The 22,536-nt window shown below is 40.5% G+C and overlaps 1 protein-coding gene and 1 long non-coding RNA gene across 2 annotated transcripts; both read right to left on the minus strand.

Annotated features, from left to right (window-relative positions):
- Positions 1-6,554: 6,554 nt before the first annotated feature.
- On the minus strand, positions 6,555-9,791 carry LOC143522565 (uncharacterized). The gene is made up of 3 exons (XM_077016272.1): positions 9,686-9,791; positions 8,253-8,315; positions 6,555-8,063 (listed from the first exon to the last, which is right to left on the minus strand). Exons 1-3 carry the CDS (start codon positions 9,717-9,719, stop codon positions 6,709-6,711), a joined length of 1,452 nt encoding a protein of 483 aa, XP_076872387.1. The 5' UTR covers positions 9,720-9,791; the 3' UTR covers positions 6,555-6,708.
- Positions 9,792-18,059: 8,268 nt separating this feature from the next.
- On the minus strand, positions 18,060-19,873 carry LOC143522566 (uncharacterized). The gene is made up of 3 exons (XR_013133056.1): positions 19,682-19,873; positions 19,529-19,605; positions 18,060-19,317 (listed from the first exon to the last, which is right to left on the minus strand). It is a non-coding gene; the product is annotated as an uncharacterized LOC143522566 (long non-coding RNA).
- Between the last annotated feature and the right edge of the window lie 2,663 nt (positions 19,874-22,536).

A 22,536-nucleotide genomic window follows, 5' to 3' on the forward strand; every position in this document is an offset into this window, starting at 1 on the left:
TTAAGTTTCTTATATTTTAGCCTGTAGCAACAAGGAACACAAAAAATTCCAAGTCCAGCATTATGTCTGCACATACCGCTTCAGTCAGGATCACTTGGAACTTTTGTTCCATTCTGTCAGGGCATCAGGTAGAAATTTCACATTATAATTAGTCTTTTCAGTCCGTGAGCCAGAGCGGATATTGGTACCATCTGGGTGGGCATTCTAGTAGAGAATATACATCACTTGTTTACAATATTATAGACCTCTTCAGACACCTATGCATTTGTTTTTATAGCCTACCTGTGGAAGAAACATGGTTATACAGTTATTACCATACTTACATTTCATAGCCTGTGAGGAAACATGGTTATACAGTTTCCACACTTACCCTTAGAAGATGTGTCTTTGATGACTATGACTGTCCTCATTAAATATCTCTGTCATCTAAGTGTGCAAATGTTTTAGATTTTTTTAGGAGGCTGGAATAACAGTCCCACTGCAGGGCAGTTCCAGGGCGTTTTCCATCGTCTGATGGTGCGCTGTGGTGTCTCACCAAGTACGTCGGGCAACGTGGCAGCACAAGATGAGACTGTATCACTATCGGCTGCAGACATGCACTCTGCTTTAATGGTAGAAGAAGAGCTCCCGTCCCCATCTGCAAACATTTCTGCAGTCATATGTGACCACAGTTACCTGCCCACCTGCTTTGGTGGTCTTGTGGACAATGCCCTGGTCTACATTTCAGGGTTTGTTGTCTGAAAAATTCTGAAAAAACTGTCCTGTGAGGTGTGCCGTGCAAGCCTTGTCAAAGGTGCTGTACCCTCATCCTTTGACCAGAGCTACCACCTGCTTCAACTTAAAAACAATGGTGGTCTGATGATCCCCTCAGATGGAACAGTGAAGGTGGTCAGAGCAGCAGAGCGTGTGATACGCCAAAAATCAACAGGTGTCAGTGTGTCCTTTGTCAACCAGTTCGTTCGGGCTGAGATTGGTTCTGAAGATGTGTTTTTACTCGGGGAGCACTTTGCCGAAACCCAATTCGAAATCGAGAACCATAATTTCATGCTCCTGTCATTTGTTGTCTCTGTATTTCACAATTTAAGGCTGCACTACATCGCAAAATTAACTACCCTGGAGATACAGAGTGTCAGCACACGCAAGAAATTGTGCAAAAACAGTTATTTTTTCAAATAATGTATCATGAATGGAATGTTCTTGGGGAGGGGCTTATAGAATATAATGGGGTGTAACTAGGCAGAGGGGGGACGAGCCTGGGAGAGCAGGCTCGTAATGTATGTGATGACGGGATCTATGTGACTTTGCAGTCACCGATCTTTAAACTCTGATTAAGAGGACTCAATTTAATACTGTTTTATTTCTTTCCATGAACGCGTGTTGTAAATATGTATATAGCTGTAGGTGTCTCAAATAAATGTGCAAAGGAAAATTGCACAGTAGGGGGCGAGAACGAGTCCAGAGATAGTTTGTGAGGTAGAAATCAGCTCAGCTGTTCCAGAGTCTGATGCACAGTCTATCAGAGCTACAATCCCGGCAGCAGACTCATCTGGATTCTCCATGAAATCAAACATTTTGATGGTGATCCCACATTCTGGACTGAAATATTGAACAGCGAGGGGAAACATCTTCCTGTTGCTTTTATTTGATGCATCTGTGTGTAATGAGAATGGTCAGGATTTATCTGATGTTAGGGCCTTCACAACGTCACCCACTGCCTTTGGAGCAAGGACATCTTTAACCACTGCCTCTGCCTTTGTTCTCCCTAAATTTTTAATCTGAAAGAATATTTTGAAAGAATATTTTGATGCAGTTTATGTGCACAGTCAGCACTGTTGTAACTGAGGTTGTGACTGTGTGGTGCTGCGGTAACCTGGAGAGAATGAGTGAGATGACAAATTCTTAATTAAATTGAATCAGATCATTCAAACAGTTAAACAGAGGTTTAGATTTAATCTATTGACATGATTTGTTCTTTCAATAGTAGTTTCAATAGGAAACTGAATCAGTAATAACAATGATCTGTACCATATCAGTGTCAATATTTTACAAACCTTTCAATTTGCCTTAAATTCATCTTAATTTGCCTTAAATGATGCTATTCAGTCATCAATGTGCCTCTTCCCACTCACATTTGCATCTCTACATAAGCTTTCGTTTCTGGGGACGTGGTGGAGTGTGTAGCAGAAGACATTTTTTTGTGGGACGGGTGTGTGGCGTGACGTCTGTTGCTAGGAAACGGTGATGGCACCACCACCACGGAGGATCCACCACCATTTTGCTGGCCTTAGTATTTCCTGTTTTTTTATTTCATGCTGAATTGTTACATTTATTGGTGATGTGTGTGTGACAGAGATGAGTATTGGACACTTGAAAATACTCTTTTGGGCCGACGCCAGTCACCATGCCAATGACAACAATTTACACAGAAGAACAATTTAGACCTGTAAGGGATAATGTCCATTTTGGTGTAGGCATATCTGGTTAGGCAGGAGGTGGCTGGCCCAGGATGGATCTCTGGAAAAGGCTTGTCTCTCCTCATCTGTGTTCCTCGAGAAAATAAAACAGGGAAAATTAGCTCTGTATAAGGACATACACAGGACAGATTAGATTATAAACATTTCTGGAGTGTGGCAGCAACTCCGGCATTAAGTCAGGTATTCATCAGTGGCCCTGTGCCTGCAGGGGGCTGCAATATGTTCTCAAGGCTACTGGCATTAAATGTTTGGCTGCAGAAAACCTGCAGGTCAAATGAACTGAACTTCATTGACAACTTCAATCTGTTTTTTGGGAAGAGAGAATTCTTCAATCGAGATGGACTGCAAACTAACAAGAGGGGTGTCAATCTCCTGTCAGAAAACTTTATTTTCTCTCTGTGTAACTTCTCTGTTTCAACTGGTGAAGAAATGTCAGCGTTAACACCCAAGGACACCGTCGCCACTACAGAGACACAACATCCTCCCCCCACAGAGGATGCGGAGTAATTAGATGGGAGCCATGTGCTGTATCAGCTGCCAGAAACACCACAACCGAATAGACAATCTACACCATCCTCCATCTCATCATCACCTCACCTGAACTTCCCAGAAACCATGGAGAAGCTTGTATCTGTAGGGACAAGACTGACACTTTCACTGTCAGCGAGTCCTCAGGTACAGCGGCAAATCACTTCAACTTCTCCCCCACAGTCCTTAATAAACAAATCTCCCCCACAACCTCAAAGTAAAAAACAAGCTCATAATCCACCAAATAGACAGCTCCGCTCGCGAGCTCATCACCAGCAGGAGCTCCACCCACCTTCCACCACCGTAAAGGAAAATTTACATCTTTTGGGTCCGTGCTGCTACAGTGTTGATATCAGCGGTACATATTTTCAAAACAAGCATGGACCCTGTGTCCCAATTATCTCTCCCATTCCAGTTCTGATCAGAAGCAGAAAGAACAAGGAGTTTAGGTCAGATACTGTGAATACATCCAACCTACAGTATGTTGGAAGTATCTCAGTCTCTGAACCAAAATGTACAGGTTATTAAGTTAGCTCTACTAAATATCAGATCTATTACAAACAAGTCTTATCTAATTAATGATTTAACTACATCTTATGGGCTTGATTTCATGCTTTTAACAGAGACATGGTTAAATTCATATAGTGCTGATATTGTGCTAACTGAGTCGGCTCCACCAAACTTTAACTTTTTAAATGTTTCTCACAATGGCAAGAAAGGGGGAGGTGTAGCAATGCTGTTTAATGATACTTTCCAATGCAAACAGTTACCACTTGGCGATTTCACATCTTTTGAATATTTGAGTGCAATTTTAAAAGGGGTACAAAGAATATTACTAGTAACTGTCTACAGGCCTCCTGGGTACAATGCGAATTTTATTGATGATTTCACAGATATGTTATCTTTTATTTCTACTGAATTTGATCATTTTGTTATTGCTGGTGATTTTAACATTCATATTGATAATCACCATTGATAGTTATGCCAAAGAATTCTATGATGTACTTGAATCTTTTGAACTTTCTCAGCATGTGTCTGGAAGCACGCACTGCCATGGTCACACTTTGGATGTGGTTATCTCAAATGGTCTTAACATTTCAGCCTGTATTAAGGATGTTGCATTGTCTGATCACTACTGTGTATTTTTTGAAATGTGGATTTCAATCCATAGCAATGCCAGGCAGGTTAGGTTAAAGAAAAGACAGATAAATGAAAGGACAGCTGCACTTTTTGTTACCAAAGTGTGCTCTGCACCTTGCCAACTATCAGGCTCTGTTGATACTCTGCTGGATAGTTTCAACTCAAAAACTGCCAGTATTTTGGATCAGATTGCACCAGTTAGAGTTAAAACCATGCAATGTAAGCAGAAAGCTCCATGGAGAAATGATCCTGCAGTTCAGCACCAAAAAAGAGAATGCAGAAAGGCTGAGCTCAGATGGCGTAAAACCAACCTTCACGTACAAAGATTTTCAAAGATAGGCTGCGTGATTACAATAAAATAATGTGCAAAGCTCGACAATCCTTCTTCTCTAGCATTATTAACAATAGCAAAGTGCTTTTCACTATGGTTGACAGACTAACAAACCCACCTACATATATGACCCCTGAGCTAGTTTCAATTGAGAGATGTAATGAGTTTGCAAAATTCTTTAATACTAAAATCCATAATATCAGACAAGCCATCTGTACGCCTACATCCACCAATGAGCCAATTTTCTATCCAAAACCGGAGTTGTATAATCCAGGTTCAGAAAGTAAAAGTCCTCACCAGGATTTTGCTCAGGCTTCCTGGATTGTGTTGATTCCACTAATTTTACATGGATTGCACTAATTAAAAAAATCTATCAAGCTTGAGCAAAATCCTGGTGAGGATTTTTACTTTCTGAACCTGGATTATACAACTCTGTCCAAAACCACGCAAAATGTTCAACATGTCCCAGTTTAGTACTATTAACGAAGAAGGTTTAATTGATACAGTGAGTCATCTCAAATCATCCACTTGCAGCCTTGATAATGGTAATGACCAACCAAGTTTTTAAAGAATGTCTTTTCCGCAATATCAATGAACATTCTTCAAATAGTGTGACAGAAATGATTGATTATTGACTAATCATCATTGATTAGATCATGTTTAGTTATTATAAGAGATCATTATGAACTTTATGATTTAGGACATGTCCATTCTGACTAAGCAGAAGGACTACAATAATGAAGTAGTGTGTTTCAGTGTAATCATGTACTTATGTTCAGTTCATATTATGCATGTGTGCTATACTGTGACCCAGGTCAGGGAGAGTGCTGAGCGTAAGAGCACTCTGTTAACTGGTAGTCACTAGGCTACTAGTCTTGGGTCATTTAGCTTTCTCTGTGTTCAACTGATACATCAGTTGCTTCCGCTAACTCTAGGGAAGTCCATATTAGGAGATACACACATGTGAGACAAAGTAGCCTGCTGGCCGCTTATGTTTTGGAACATGCTTCGCTAAAGATAACCTGCTGTTAGAACTGCTGAATTGTGTTTAAGATTGTATATAAGCAGGGGGACTGCCCCCCTGCCTTCAGAGTTGTCATGCTTGAATGAGACTCTCGTGTCTGTGTCTGTCTTTGTCCTATTTATATATATTTATATTTTTGTAATAAATTAATCATTTAACCACGTCTGAGTCCTCATCCATTTCCAGAAAATTTCTACGACAATAGTAAATTCTTCACTCATGTCAGGTGTATTTCCGAGTGCATTAAAAACTGCAGTTGTGAAGCCTATCTTGAAAAAGAAAACTCTAGATGCAAACTTGTTGAATAATTATAGACCAATTTTTAATCTACCCTTCAAGGTAATTATGCACTTTCTGTCCACAAATAGCTGTCTAGACCAATTTCAGTCTGGCTTCCGACCTAATCATAGTACTGAGACTGCACTCATTAGGGTTATCAATGACATTCGGGTAAATACAGACTCAGGAAACATGTCTGTTCTACTACTGCTCGATCTCAGCGCTGCCTTTGACACCATTGACCACAAAATTCTCATAGATAGACTTGAGAACTGGGTTGGACTCTCAGGAACTGTCCTAAAATGGTTCATACCTTATGGGGTAGTCTGCGAGATTAAGCACTAGATCTGGAATTTTCTGTCTTGAGGCCTTAGGGCCCAGGAGGAGAACTTCTGTCTTGTTCTCATTAAGTTGGAGGAAGTTTAGAGACATCCAGCTTTTAATATCTCTTACACAGGCCTCAATTTTTCCTAAATTGAGCTTGTCGTCATGTGGGAGTAGCGTTTCAGGGCCGGGAGGGGCGGAGAAAGGCCTTGGCCACGAAGCTTCAGCCTCTCGATCTTGGGTCGCCGTAACTGGATCTTCTGCTCGGTCTTGTCCTCCGAGGTCAGCTGCGTAACTGCCCTCTCTGCCATTGCTGTGGTCACAGGGTGACAACGAATCAAAAAGTAAGATACTGGAAGGGGGGAGTTTTTATATAAGCAGCCTTTGACTGTTACGCTGCTAATAATACAGCCATATAAATAGCACCTTCCAGTGTTGAAAAGACATCCTTGAATTATGCCGCTAATACAAAGTATGAGAAAGTCTTAGTATGTGTAGGATGAGAGAAATGTTAGTTGTAAGAACTACATTGGTCATAACAAAGCAGCTGTCTGCCCCCATTTTTTTCCACTTACTCTTGCGTATAGAAGGTGAAGTCACTCCTGGAGTTACTGATTCCTGGTCTTTAGGCCCATGCGGTTCATGAAGCCCATTAAAGACCAGTCATCTCTGGTAGGGGAGGTGTTGTGCTGCAGGCTCTTAAGGGGGACCCCGTTGGCTTCATTCTGCTGCAATGTGGTCAACCTCGTGGTCTCTGTCTCCTCCACCTTCTGCTGCAGTGTGGTGGACTTTGTGGTGTCTTTCTCTTCTCCCTGATTGGGAACAACAATGATGGAGCAGTCAGTGGCTGAAGTGGTCTTGCTGTGTGACTTTGGAAAGGGCCGCGTCCTGATGCGTCGGACCAACTGATTCTGGAGATTTTTTCTCAGTCTGTTCTTCAATTTTCTTGTGAAGGCCACGATCTTGGAAATATTTGGCCTACCCCGAACAGCTCGGTTTGAGAGATGCAGTTGCTTCGAGCATATTGGAAGCTCTCCTGCCGGAGAGGGTGTAGCTCTCTCCTGTGCTGTGTTTTTTTGAGTGCTCTCCTCATGCATGCCTCCCAGTCCAGGTGAGTCCTTTACCGCACAAGTTCTCCATGATGTTGGTGTCTGCAGGTTCTTGCCTTTTTTGTCACCTGAGTCACCTTTACTTGGTTTGGGTCCAAGCTCATGGAAAACCTGGATGGACTGCGCCAATTGTTGAACAAGTTTCTTTCTACTTGTCTGGCTCACCTCAGTGGACCCAGCGTTTGTGGCAGCGGATGTTCCTGAGGTGACCTGTTTCCTGTTTTTTCCCTTTCCCTGGATGGTCCTGGCAACAGCCTGTTCAGCATCTGCCCTCTTTTTTTTACTCTCATTCTTATTATTGGCACCTTTCTCTTTCTTTCTCTTACTAATCTGCCTCTTCCCTGCATCTTTCCTCTCATGTTCTACTGGACTCTTACTCTCACATCTCAAATCTTCTCTGTTGTTCTCTTGGCTGCTGGCCTTCCTCTTCCTCTTGCTGTGTGCATGTGATGATTCAGGGTCTCCCACCATCACTGACGTCTTAGGGACTCCGAGTTCTGTGACGTCCTTTCCTGTGGTCCAGTCATTGTCTTTATGACCTAATCTCTTATGTTGAGGTGAATTGCAGGACCCTTCTTCCTCTATCATCTTTCTGAGTCTGGCTTCAAAGTTCCCAGGATCATACACATCAAAACTTATTTTACGCTTTGCCTGGTCTGTCCTGCTCTCCTCCTGTTTCCTGAGTGGGACAAAAGTGCTCTGTGGGCTGGGCATGGTCTGGAGCTGCTGACTCTGGCCAAAGGCTGAGTGGGGGAGTCCTCCTAGAACCATCAGGTTTGGTTGTGGGTAATTCCCATAATACGTCCACGGAGACACCAGTGGGGGAACCACACCTCCAAATGTTGGGATGTGTCCTATCCAACAGAAATACTGGCATTGTAATATTGTGTTTTCACAAATTTAAGGTGGATGCATTGTTGAATACAAACGTATATACTTTAAAACATTTACATTGAAAGTTAGCATCTTAGGATATGTGTTTCTTAGTCAGTTTTGATTTTTGTAATGTTATTATTAAGGCTTTGTAAGAAATGTTAACCTACCAGCAGCTCTGACAGGATGGACTGGAATGTTCTGGACAGGGTTACCCATGAATAGTCCATTTCCTGTTCACAAATTATATTGATTCTTAAATTATATCCAGTCATCTTACAACAGTTCTCAGGACACTTATTTTTTTTAATAGATAAGAATTACTATTTGCAGGGTTGCCAACTCTCACGCATTGAGCGTGAGACACACGCATTTAACCGTCTTCACACGCTCTCACGCCACACATCCGATTTCTCACGCTGAAAAAAAATCTAGTTTATTTACCTCTGAACAGTCCTGCACGGATCCGTTTTTTGAGACCCGCACCCACCCATATCCGCAGAGTACAGCACCCACCCACCCGCGAACCCGTGGTTCAAAGTTAAATCTGTACCCGCCCGGACCCGTTAATATTTTACCCATTACCCACCCGTACCCGTGAAAAATCACACAAATCGAAAGTATTGCTATAGAGCACTTTATTTTACAATGCGCCTCTGAAAAAACGTCAGTACAACACAAAATAAAATCTAATGTTGCGGTGCAGGAACAGTAGGCTATTCCTATCTAAAAGTAGCAACTGGTAAAACGCAAGAAAATGTATGTAGCCAACCGGTGCCATAACACAATGCAAAACGAGAGGGAACAAATGCCAGTATAACAACTAAATAAAATCGCATAGGTTCACGGTGGTAGTAGTTTCCTATCTGCTGTGGTGGGAGCAGCACGCTAAGTTCTCTCTCCTCATTTTTCTTTGTTCTAGCACGGCCACCCATTTAGCTTTGAAACCACCAAGCAAGCTACAATAAATGCCCGGTACTGCGTTATAACCAGCCTCTGCTCATGTTTCCGCTGGAAAAGAACCGAAGTTTGGGTATTACCCCAGAACGGGTGAAGAGTAAAGTTCAGCCCGCTCTGGCCAACGGAGCTACGGTATAAGTAAGCTCCCCTGAGCTTCGCCACCACCATCGGGAGGCGCTAATCAGGCAAAAGGTAACACTATGTTCATTACGTAGCAAATAAAAGCCTACTAAAAATGACCACATATTCATGTGCTACCCACCCGTATTTAACTTACCCGCCCGCATACCCACCCGTAAAATTGCGGTATGTGTAAAACCCACCCGTTTCAGCATATTACCCGACCCGGTGCAGGACTCTACCTCTGATCCATATGATTCAATGAGTTACTAGTTCGCTCTGGCGCCAACCACTGGCGATCGATCGATCGCGATATAATACTTAATTTGTATCCGTTTTACACCCCGCCCGGTGACAATTTAACCCGCCACCCGTCAACAACTTACGTTCGCAACCCCGTCAATAATTTACACTCGACCCCCCCTCCAAGTTCAAATCTCACTCCAAGTGAAGTTCAGAAGTTGGCAACCCTGTATTTGTCATTTTACAAAAGAAGAATACGTGAAATGGAGTCTCACTATACCTGTGTACAAAAGGTGGTTGTCATCAAAACTCATATCGAAAACACAATCTTAATCAAAAGTACAAACTTTTGAGGTGAGAAAGTTCTGTTTGTAGATATACACGTGTGAATAACATTTATATGGCGCGTTTTTGACGCAACAATTGATTTCGAACTAAATGTAGGCTTACTGTTGTCATAGTAATTTATCAACAGAACAGTGCTCAAGTGTTCTATTGATTAATTACCATGGCAACAGTAAGCCTACATTTAGTTCGAAATCATTTTTTTTTACAAAATAAATGAAGAAAATTCAAGACATTCATAATGAATATGCTTTAATACGGATTGTGTCTTCCGCCAAAAAGTAGTTCCACAACAAGTGAACTGAACAGTTCCCTGGCCTACCTAAAAAATAAAATAATGATTAACTACAAGACAGCTGCTGATACTGTAAAGCTCACCCTTTGTAGTGCAGATAGAGCCATATAACTGCCTAAGTATTAAGTTTAGCTCAGCCTTTTCAAATGTTCCCAAATTGACCTTAAAGTCGTTTTGTAAGAGCCAGTCCATGAAACACTTTGTAGCCCACTTTGTCAAATTCTATTTTGTTCATTTCGAGCCAGTTCCAGTGCGTTCAGTTGTTCTCACAAACGCTAGAACACTTAGAACACTTCTAAACCAATCAGATTGTGAGGTCGGAACTAATTTGTATAAAATCCCTATAGCGCACGGCCTCGAGTGGATTATTCTTTTTATAAAATACAAAATACAATATAACAAAATGCTCCAATGTTTAATGATATGAAGTTGATTTGTGTGTGCAGTAAATAATTCTTATAGTTCTTCTGTGAAGTAGTTAGGGTAGTTTGGTTATGGTTTCCATCTCACGACATTTAAAGAGTAAACAATTAACATTTCTACTGCGCGTGATTTAGAGACTCTGGTGCTCAACCGGTGTGACGCTCTTCTTTGCTGGTACGCCAGTGGTGCTTGACACTGGGAACCTTATTCTGAGGGGGCGTTTCACTGGCCAATTCCCTATTAAACGAACTAAATAAATTATTCTATAAGAGGAACAGTGAGTAAGTGCACGAGTGAATTGTAAATAGTTTAATATTTGCCCATGTAGCTGGTGATTTTAGTAGACATGGCTGTGTCATTTCTGTTAGCTTGTAGCATCAATATTTTGATAGCTAGCTAACTAGCAAAAATAATTTCAAAGTTACCAACATTGTCAGCTCAAACTGAAAAATGTTTGTAAATTGTTCTTAGACAATATATTAAAACATTGCTTAGCATAATACAATTTTTTTAGCACCCCGTTTAACAAAAATATCCCCTCAATTGTATTTTCATGTTTCACTATGCTTTCGACAACGACTTACAACCAGAAATTGCAATGCTTTGTTTCAGTGTGTTAGTGTATTAGACTGGAGAGACTACCATTAACTTCTGTTGTGACTTCATCATTCCATCTGTAACTAGGAGTTACGTTTATTCTGGCAGCACTTCACGCCACATGTCCCTGCTGTCCATGGTGCTGAAACCTCAACCTCCACAAACAATCTGGCTCTAGTCAGTCATCTTACATCTTACAGTCATCACCACACATTGCACTTCTCCCTGAGATTCTTCTCTCAATACAGCTTGCTTTTGTCCATATCACAGTATGACAATAACACAATCCCTCTCAGGACTTCTCACATCCTCAGGTGTTCTTGAGTCTTTGCATTCTGCCTTTAATGCCCAAGGCTCACAGACATTGGAAAACTACATTTTACATCACATCACAGATGTAATTAACAGCATTTCCATGATCACCTTTAGGTTGACTCTCTGTTGAGGGCCTATATACCAACAAATTTTTATCTTCGAGAGGGACCTCAGCAGTTAGTCTTACTGATCAATGTTGTCAAAACATCACAAAATGTAGCAATTGCTGAATGTACAATGTGTAGAATCATTTTATTCTTGTTATATGAACACGTAGGCTAAACGATTGCATCAGATAAAAGACATACATACCCAGAGATCTTGTCATGATCAACCTCTTCTCCAAATTATGAATATAAAAACATTTATGTTTTAAGTTGAATCAGTCAGCTGATCTAAGGCTGGCTTAATTGGGTAGTGTATGGGGCCTAGGATGTGGTTGTTATGAAAATATTTTTTTCTTCATTATAGCTCTGAACTCTGGAATATTGGTGTGCTGCAGGAAGTAATTCAAGGCTGGTGTCCCTTGTTTTGGAATGTGGTTTTCCTTCTGCATGTGGTTCGTCATCTGTTCAGGAATTCATGCAGCAAACTGTGGTTGTAGTGGACTGATGCATGTGTGCATTTTCCTGGTGCTTGAAAACAGAACAAATCACACCACCACCACTCCAGACCCAATCAGGGAGGGGTTCAACTCATATATGGGTTTAGCTCATTCAACAGATGTTAACATGACAACACTCTGACAACAATATTAGAGAATTAGAGACATACATAAAAGAAGAAGTGATGTGAATGATAAATAATTCTAATCTTATTCTTAAGAGCCCTACACTTCTTGATGGTCAATAATAGTAGTCCAGGACTGTGGAAATACAGCCATAGCAGGGGGGAATTCGGGGTGGTGAGAGGAGCCAGGGCAGTGGGTTGATCCTTCCTCATAACTGGGTAGGCAGGAGGTGGCTGGCTTAGGGGGGATAGCAGGAAAGGCTTGTCTCTCCGCGTCTCAATATTTCTCGGGTAGGAGGGCAGCCAATTGGAAAAGAAACAGGGGCGATTCGCTGTGCATGGGACTATATGTGGGACAGAGGACATTTAAACATTTCTGGAGTGTGACAGCAACTCCAGCATTAAATTATTACAGCCCAGCTAAAAGGGCAGAACCAGAAATTAACACAGACGTGGGAGCATCCTGAGACATTGGCATCCATCCACTACACTGTCAACCAACTGCTAAACTAAATAAGTAAATGTTAAACCTAGACTTAAAGATTGAGACTGTGTCACAGTCCAGTTAGTTGGGGGATCTTATTAGAAAAGGCTCTTCTACTTGCTGTTACCTTATTAATTATTGGAACTAATAAGAAGCCAGCATGTGATCATAGTAGATGTGGGGGTTCATAGTCCAGTAGGATGCCAAGATTTTGGGCTACTGAGCCAGGTGTAATGGGGTAGTCTGCCAGATTTAGCATTAGATCTGGTATTTTCTGTCTTGCGGCCTTTGGGCTCAGAAGGAGAACCTCAGTTTTGTCACTATTAAGTTGGAGGAAGTTTAGCGACATCCAGCAGTTAACATCTCTTACGCAGGCCTCAATTTTTCCTAATGTGGATTTGTCCTCATGTTTGGCTGAAATGCAAAGTTGGGTGTCATCTGCATAGCAGTGAAAATTGACACCATGTTTGCTTATAACTATGCCCAATGGTAGCATATATAATGTAAATAATAGTGGATAATAGAGATGTGAGTTGCCAGGTTATTTTTTTTACTTGAGTTGAAGGTTGCTTTTTTTCTAATTTTTTCAGAGTGAGGTTATGCTTTTGCAATTAATAAAATAATAATTTAAAGGCTTTTAACATAATTTTACCCAGGGGTGCCAATATTTCTGGAGGGCGATGTATCAAATATGGGATATTGTCACAATTTGTGACAAAATCATCCTTCAAAAGTTATTCATGTAGATTATTTTCAAAAACCTTTGCTTATGCACATTACATGACTGACTGGTTGGCCCATGAATAATTGTTTACAAGGAAAATAGTGAATCCCTCAAATTATATACTGGATACATTCAACCTAAGACATGTTAACCTGTAACTCACTAATAATGGTTACATGAGTAACACTGAAAGTAAACCAGAAGACAATATGACTCCCTTGCAATTAAAAAACAAAACGATGTTCCTGATTCACTTCTTGTTAAGGCTCCTTATTCTGTCCAGCTGTCTGTGGTCTCTACTCCAGGGAGAAGCACTGGAGACCTACATGATGGAGAGTAAGAAAGAGGCAGAAAAGCAAAATAAAGACCAAACACGGTTCAGTGTTTTTCTGAGAAATGAGTGATGTGTTAGGGTTACACAAATCTCAAAAGATGACACATCAGATGACCTGAAAACGCCATCCGTATTGATGGAAATACCCTTAAACTCTCTGCTTACCCCTGTTTGCTGCAAAACACACACCGAGTAAAAATAAGTAAAAATGCCTTTAGATTTAATTTTACAAAAAACTCACGAATAAGTCTAAATGCAATCAGGCAGGAGGAAGCACTAATATATAATAATAAGCACTAATATAATAATAAGAGGAAGCAAAAATGTTCTGTACTGATGACGCTGTGCTGAATTACCAGAGGACATGATGATGAGTCTGATTAATGAGACAAGCTAGTTAAAACCATTTATAGTGCAGACTCTTAGTTACCTTGATGGCATTTGATATAGAAGAGATGATGTTGCACCACGTGACCAGCGTGAATGGTCCATGTAAGGTTCTCTTTATGTCAAGGAACTTGAAGGTGCAGATCTTCTCTACTGAGAACCCCACAGGTTCATCAGGTCCCTCGTCACACAGCAATATTTCCCTGAGGCATATTAAGTAGCAGTTCTTCATCTTACATCTCATGAGACCTGCCTCATCATTTTATGAAGTTTGTTGTCTAAAGAGGTACATTCACAAGCACTACATTGGCTAGTGGGGAGCAGTGGATGCACCATTTTTTTCTTGCGTGAGACACAGTAACATTTTGTCAAAGCTACGAGCTAAACAGAAGAACTGCTTTGCTGTTGGCTGGTCAGAGGTCCAACATGCTACTGCACTGGTGTCTTTATACTTTGTTTTCCAAATAGTTGTAAGTAAGTGTGTCATACAGTGGGGAAAATAAGTATTTAGTCAGTCACCAATTGTGCAAGTTCTCCCACTTAAAAAGATGAGAGAGGCCTGTAATTGACATCATAGGTAGACCTCAACTATGAGAGACAAAATGTGAAAAAAAATTGAGAAAATCATTTTGTCTGACTTTTAAAGAATTTATTTGCAAATATATTTGCAAACTGTATTTATTGTGTATGTAATGAGTAACAGTGTCCTGTGTCATAACTACATCTCTGCTGTTTGTAACAAACCAAACTGTGAAAATCGGGTAAAGATTCGCAGAGTTGTGATTATTATAGTTATATTATACTCAGGGCTCTCAAGTTTTGAATTCATTTCAGAGTGTGAGAGTGGGTGGCGAACGTAAGTTGTTGAGCGGGGCGGGGGGGGTGGTGAACATTGTTGTTGTATTTCGCGATCGATCGCCAGTGGAGGGCGACATATATATATGGATCAGAGGTAAATAAACTAGATTTTTTTTTTCGCCGTGTGAAATCTGAAGTGTGGCGTGAGAACGTGTGAAGACGGTAAGATGCGTATGTCACACGCTCAATGCGTGAGACTTGAGAACACTGTTATACTCCTTTTTCAGTACAAATATATGTACTTGGAGCGCAAGGGAGACCCATCCAATATGGCGGCCACCTGTTACGTCAGCGCCAATAGGCGGTGTCAGTCCGTGAAGCGTCTATGTATATTATGTCTATGGCACCATCCACCACTGGACATACAAGCACACACACATTCATGCACACACACTCACACAACTGTTTTTTTGAACATCAAGAGACACACACAGTCACACATGTACAAATGTATTGGCCTTCAAATGTACTTAAGTACTGAAAGTAAAAGTAAAGGCTCTAATATTTAGCACTATGAACTGCATGAAAAACGATGGTAAAACTAATCAGCTCTTAGGGCGCACTCACACGGGTCATTCACAGTAAAAAAAAAAGTGTCTCTTGGTCTCTGATGGGTTGGCCACCCCTTTTCATCATTTACCTCTTGCCCCTTGGCAATATATTTGGCTCATATAATATTGATTTACACTGCTACGCAGATGATACCAGCTCTACTTATCTGGTAAACCAGGCACCTGTTCCCACGCTCATCCCTTTCAAACTGTCTATCTGAAATAAAAACCTGTTTTGCATCTAATTTCCTAAAACTTAATAGTGATAAAACTGAAATGTTGCTCTGTGGTTCAAAATCTACAATATCTAAAGTTCACAGTGCCTCCATGCCAATTGAGTCTGGGTGTCATCCTAGATAGCACTTTATACTTTCACTCGCACATCAGTAATATAACCCAGTCTGCATATTTTCATCTGTGTAACATCAACCGTCTATGCCCCTCCCTCACCCCCCATACTGCATCTATACTTGTTCATAACCTTGTTACCTCCCGTATTGACTACTGCAATTCTCTCCTGTTTGGCCTTCTGTATAAGTCCCTCCATAAGCTTCAGCTGGTTCAGAATACAGCTGCTCGTATTATTTCTAAAACTCCTTCATTCCAACACATTACAACAACTCCACTTCAACAACTCCACTGGCTTCCTGTTAAATATAGAATACATTTCAAAATCTGTCTCTTTACATTCAAGGCCATCCATAATCTTGTCCCCCCATATCTGTCAAATCTTCTCAATATTGCATCTTCCTCCCTCTCGCTCAGATCCTCCTCTTCCACTCATCTCTCTGTGCCTCCTGCTCGTATGAGTACCATGGGAAGCAGCTTTCAGTCGCTCTGCTCCCAAACCCTGGAACTCCCTCCCACCTGACATCCATAAAAATTGATTCTCTTCCTCTTTTTAAATCTAGACTCAAAACTCACCTGTTCAAAATAGCCTATTCCCTGTGATTTACTTTATTGTCTATTGTATGTTTTATGTCCTTTGGTGCGTATTGTGTTCTCTCTATAATTTGTTTTATTTATTTCTTGTAAAGTGTCCTTGAGTGTTGTGAAAGGCGCTTTTAAATAAAATGTATTATTATTATTATGATGTATACAATGCTAATATCGGAATTATTTTAATATACACAAAGAAGCGGTTTGCTGCGAGATATTGTTAGGTTTCTCATTAAATGGCTTCAATAATATCTAAGTATAATCATGCTCTGGAGCTCTGTTCACTGAATTCCAAACACATGTTCCCATGAAGCTCAGCCAATCAGAATGAGCGCTCCAGGTCCTTCACTAACTCCGCCCCTCACTGTCTCTGCTCTTTGCAGGAGCTGGAGGAGAGCTTCCACATTAGCAGGATGGAGCAGATCGCCTTTGAATTCAATGTGCTGGTGTCTCTAGAGATGGTCCTCTACCTGCCCGAGAGCAGATCACAACGCACTACCACCTGAGCCTTCCAGTCCCAGCCAGCCCAGCCAGAACTGACGCCCCCTTTGAGTGGGTGTGGTTTTGCAGACCGGCCTCAGGGAGGACTTCAGCACAACACTAAGTGCTTGTGGGTTAAATTGAACATTTGTTCTTGCTTTTTGTGTTTGTTTTTGGGTCTTATGCGAGGGTAATTAAATGACAGTAATATTAGCTAAAGCACTTAAATCAACTCCAAACACTCAAATAATAAGAGAGATTTCCTTAAACCTCTCTTTAAACATTATCTGTAGAACCAGCCTGCGCACCACGGACTTGTGCTAACGGGCCACCCAATGGAGGATGGGTTCCCTTTTGAGTCTTGGTCCTCCCAAGGTTTCTTCCTAATCCCCACCACCATAGGGAGTTTTTCCTTGCCACTGTCGCCTTGGCTTGCTCATTAGGGATCTGGACCCATACGATTGTAAAGCTGCTTTGTGACGTGTTGTGAAAGCTATATAAATAAATTTGACTTTGACTATACAACAAAAATAACTTCTATGTTTAATTTACAGTAGAACTATAATCCACACACTTCTTTGATTGGTGTATTTTTAGGCACACTGAAACAGCATATATAATTTACTATAGCTATAAATTATTATACATCTAAGCATTCCTGCTTTTAACCTATTAATGGTGATTATGTGTATAATTTTATGCAATGTATGTTTTTTTTTTTATAGTTTGTCACTTGTACTACATCACTGTCCCACTAGTGGGCAGTATTTGACAGGGAGCTGTGTTGAGACCAGAGACCGTATGTATATATATATATACATATACTCTCAGAGGGCCTAAAAATATTCTTAAAACATAAATATATATAATATAATTTATCCAATTTTATTTAATCCACTTACAGTTTGACAATCGACATCTAAACAATTAGAAAAATATAAGCAAATACATTATTCACCCGTGTCAATCCAGAATTAGACAGATGATGTAATGTGAATTATGGTGATTTATTTATTTCTTTTTTCTCTAATCTTAAAATGATCCCTTTACGGTCACGGGTCGGCAACCCGCGGCTCCGGAGCCGCATGCAGCTCTTTATCCCTCTGATGCAGCTCAGCTTTTGAATAGAATTAATGAGTATTTAATTAACGTATATTATTTTTGAGACTTTAAAAAATGTTCGGGTGGAATTTTACAAATGTCCGGTATTTACTTTCGCTTTGCTTGAGTGACATGTCATCGTCACTGAAATAAATTTCCAATTATTTTGCTTTTGTGGCTCCGAGTCAAAAAGGTTGCCGACCCCTGCTTTAGGTCATGCTAGTCTGTAAATATTGGCTGCAATGTTAAGGTACAGTGCAATATGATTAATTGTATAAAATGCTTTCACTTTTATATGTAAAATTGACACAACACAATACATTATGTATTTCTTAACTTTTACTGTATTTGTAAAAAAATTTAATGAATACAATAGTAATACAATTGACAGAATAAATTGAAATTGTTTTAATTGTTCATGAGTTCATGTCTTCATTATGATTTTCCATTGCTTGGTCATAGAGAGGTATTTTGGCATGTAAGTGTTAAAGAAAAACATGTCACACCTCCTTTTCACCTCTTCTAATACACTGCTATCTGCATACCAGTAATCAATAACTGGAACTGGATTTGCCAATAATAACAATGGCTCTCCTTCAATTTGTGTAGGCCTTGTGCCACTTTGAGGAATTTGCAGTCTACATAGCTTTGTGCATTTGGGCACTTAATTTCAACAAGCCCAAATGATGGACGCTCAAGTGTGTCATATACAAGTCCATCAGGTGATGCACCCAGCCAAGATGCATCTGGATGAATCACTAGCCCACACTTGGTCAAGTTCAAGTTTTTCAGAACTGCATAGTCCTTTAAGGCCCCTGTTTCCATTTCAAGTCCTCTCTTCATGTGTGCTGTTTGTCGTGTCCCTCGGATTATCCTTTCTGCCAGGCTTTCTGCAGCACCTGGACCTCTAACGTGGCTCACCTCTCTGAAATGTGAGGCAGTCACTCTTTCTCTCCTAAGTGAATGCCACTCAGGTGTAGCACTTTGGGATCTTGTTGCCTCCTCAATAAGGTGTGATTGTGACAAGGTCACAGAAAGTGAGCTTAGGTGTAGCTGTTCTTGGTGTGTTGGCACAAATGAATATTCAGGTGGGCTTAGATGGTAACATTCTAGTGGCAGACTCGGGAATGGGGGTGCATCCTCATGTATGACAACACTGTCAGATGGAGGTGGTGGTTGTTGATAGGACAGTACACTGCCAACTTGTACCTTCCCAAAGATGGAGTCCACAAGTGGCTTGTCAGGCGAGATGTTCATTGTGCAGATGCTTTGATTCCAGCGTAGACTGGTCCATGATTGAGGGTGGCCGGGTGTGGGAGCTCACCGCTGTAGCCCTTGAAAAGTGTACTTCTGAAATAAAAGAAGAGTGAATAACATTTATTTTTACACATTGTAATCTGTTCACCAGCACAACTGATTGTGAATCACATATCACATGTCATCTGAAGTACAACGAGGCTAAATTAAATCTTGAAGAGAACAGGGTCTTATCAGATGATCAAAAGCATTCATTTTTTTTACCACACACTGTAATCTGCCTATTAAATTTGGTACTACATACCTAACTCCACTGGCTGTAGTAGCACCTGGTTTTGGCTTTAGGACAACCATGGCATCCACGGGTCCAGGCTTCACCCCCTATTAATTTAAAAGATGGTGTTAGTAAAGTGACTGTGATACATTAACTAACATTAAATAATGAAATAAGACAAACCATTGTTGGTGGTTTATGCCACTTCTGTTCTGTCTGTGTGCATGAAAGGACAGGAGGGATCGACAGACATGCCAGATTCAGAATAATGAGCAGTCTGGAAAAGCAATGCAACCAAGTGTTTGCAGATTCCGCAACTAGCAACACAAGAGCAGTTGCTCTTAATGAGCACAACTGGCATTGAATCACGTAATGTCATCTGAAATACACAAGAGGCAATATTTAATATCTTGAAAAGAAGACTTCAGCAATGTCAATAGGCGCAATATCTGTCCCATCATGTTGGTAGTGGTGAATGTCACTTGTCTATTGTCTCATGTAACGTTTGTGCTGTTTTGCATCACTCTTAAAACACTTGGCTATACTGTCTTTCTATTCTACAGTGTTGTGCATGGTTCAATCTACTAGTTCACTGAGCAACTATAAACTAAATATATTTTAGATTTAAACTTCATTTTCACTCCAGATGAAATGCTTACACATAGGAGTGAAACAGGCCTACTTATATTTATATTATTTTGTTGTTTCCACCACCAACAACAGAACAGTGCAGGTTTTACTTCAACTGCTTCTTGAAGAGTGTTATCAGAATATGTTAATAGGTGTAAGTGTTGCAGCCATATGTTAATAAAGAAGTTAAGATGAAAGATTTGAAAGACAGATTGACAGATTTTAGAAAATGCAGTTTGAAGAATAGCTGAGGTGGACTATATTCTGCTTTTGAGTCATAGAGGTAGATAACAATAGCTCGAACTGTAAAATAAACTCCCATTTGTTTACTATAGGCAAAATAGACTGCTAATGATTCCCACTCAGCTACTCTGCATTTGGCTACCATTGTAAGCTTTGAAAACCAATGCCTATGGTTATCACAGCTTACGTGAAGTAAGAGCAAGGATAAAAGATTGAACTTGTGTTGAACTCACTTTTGAACTTGTTCAACAGAACTTTGAACGTGACACTGAACAGAACTCGTGTCATTTTAACCAGTCCTACTCTCAGCTGGTGTGGCGTATCTGTTTTCTTCATAGATCTGTAGCAGTGAGCCCTCACTGTTATCTCGTTAGCCTTACTTTTGCCTGATACTTCCATCAGAAATACAAACATGTTTTTAAAAGGCATTTCTAGTACTAGGACAGGTTGGTTCGTTACTAAAAACAACATCACTTCATTAGACTGCCACCTCAGGCTAGCTAGCTAACTAGCGTCAGCCACTTACCTTCAAAATTGCAGAGGTAGGATGAAACGTAGAACTTGAAACCCTTTTCAAGTTGACTCTGTGTCGTTGTACTTGATGCTCTGACAATACGACGCACATCGTTGACGGTAAATTTCGGGAACTCCAACAGGCACCTTGTGAATTTAGACTCGGCCATGACATCGACACTTCCGCATACCAACCGGAAATACGGTACCATCCTGACACCAACGAGGAAGTGGTGCGTGCACCTAGGCCAATCAGGGCAAAACCAGTTTCAAATGACAGCAAAATTGACCAATCATATCTTCCCTCTTAGTGGGCGGGCTTAACTGTATGATAATTTCTGCCCGCTGTGGCGACGCTAGCTGTCGTTAGCGTTATTATTTATTTATTATTTACTTTTTTGTACATATGCTACTCAACTTGTTTAACTCTGATTCCTTGTATTACCACTTGTGCCTTGTTTTTGTTTGTAAGCGATTATTGTAAATAAAGGCAAAAAAAAAGGGTTATTGTAGCAGCCTGGCTGAGTTGGTGTTTTGGTTAGAAAAACAGGAAATTGTGATATCACGTGATACTCAACTTTGGAACGTTTGGTTTAGAATGGTTGGGAAGGTGGAATGTTTGGATTCAGTTTTGATGCTGAAAAGCTCAAAACAAGTCGCACGACATTTTGCTGAGAATTACAAACCTAAATAATCTAACAAATCTTTCTATTTTTTCTAGATCTTTCTCTCTTTCTATTCTTTCTATTTTTCAGGTGGAGAATGAGTTTTTACCCCAGGACAACTGACCAGCCAAGGCCTGGACAGGAACAGAACCACTTCAAAGACACACCAGGTTTTACCACTCATGGTGAGAAAAATACATTTTCATATACTGTACATCATTTTATACTTCTATGTAAGACAGTATATTAATTCTTATGAGTATGGATTTCCATAGGCTTATTCATAATAATAAAAAGTTAAATATACCCATTTATATAGTAGGTTTCTAAGGTTCAGAAAAATAACATGTATATTTATTCTACTGATGACTGTCAAGCTCTTTATTTCATGTGTACAGGATAATATAATTAATGGAGCATGGGTTATTTCTTTGATTTCTTTGACTCAGCACAATTTTCATAAATCCCACCATGTTACATATATGTATTAAAATTGTCCATGTGGCTATGGAAAAAGCAAATAAAAATATTTTTTTTTAAAAAGAAACAGATTTCTAACATGACATCACATTCTTAAGCATTCTCCCCACATTCTAATGACATCACATGGCACCATAGCCCTTGTTATAATCACTTGTTCATTGGGAAACACTTACAAGGCATTTGAGCCTCACTGGGAGGTGTGCTGGGTTTCACTTTACCTGCTGTGGGATTTTCAGGTGTGCCCTACAACCCCCAAGCGACAGTGATCCACACGGATCCCTGTGGACCAGCACCCTTCCCTCACAGAAGGACGGCGGGACCCTCAGATGTCGGCCATGTTAACATCCCTGTAGAAGGACCACTCCACACTGGTACTGTGTAACACTGAAGATTACATGCGTATTCAACAAACCAAATAATCGTGCATGATGAAGTAGAAAAAAACATTTATTACATTTGTTTGTAAGGACTGGCAGAGGTGCAGAACCATCAGCTTTCTGCACA

This window comes from Brachyhypopomus gauderio, chromosome 9 (genome assembly GCF_052324685.1).
Source record: "Brachyhypopomus gauderio isolate BG-103 chromosome 9, BGAUD_0.2, whole genome shotgun sequence".
NCBI lineage: Eukaryota > Metazoa > Chordata > Actinopteri > Gymnotiformes > Hypopomidae > Brachyhypopomus > Brachyhypopomus gauderio.

Excerpts from the sequence above, each read along its gene's own strand:
- LOC143522565 (XM_077016272.1), bottom strand. The coding sequence starts at position 9,719 with ATGAGTTTTGATGACAACCACCTTTTGTACACAG. Across the intron at positions 8,316-9,685 it reads CAACCACCTTTTGTACACAG|GAAATGGACTATTCATGGGT; the intron begins GTATAGTGAGAC and ends ATTTGTGAACAG. Across the intron at positions 8,064-8,252 it reads CCATCCTGTCAGAGCTGCTG|GACACATCCCAACATTTGGA; the intron begins GTAGGTTAACAT and ends TCTGTTGGATAG.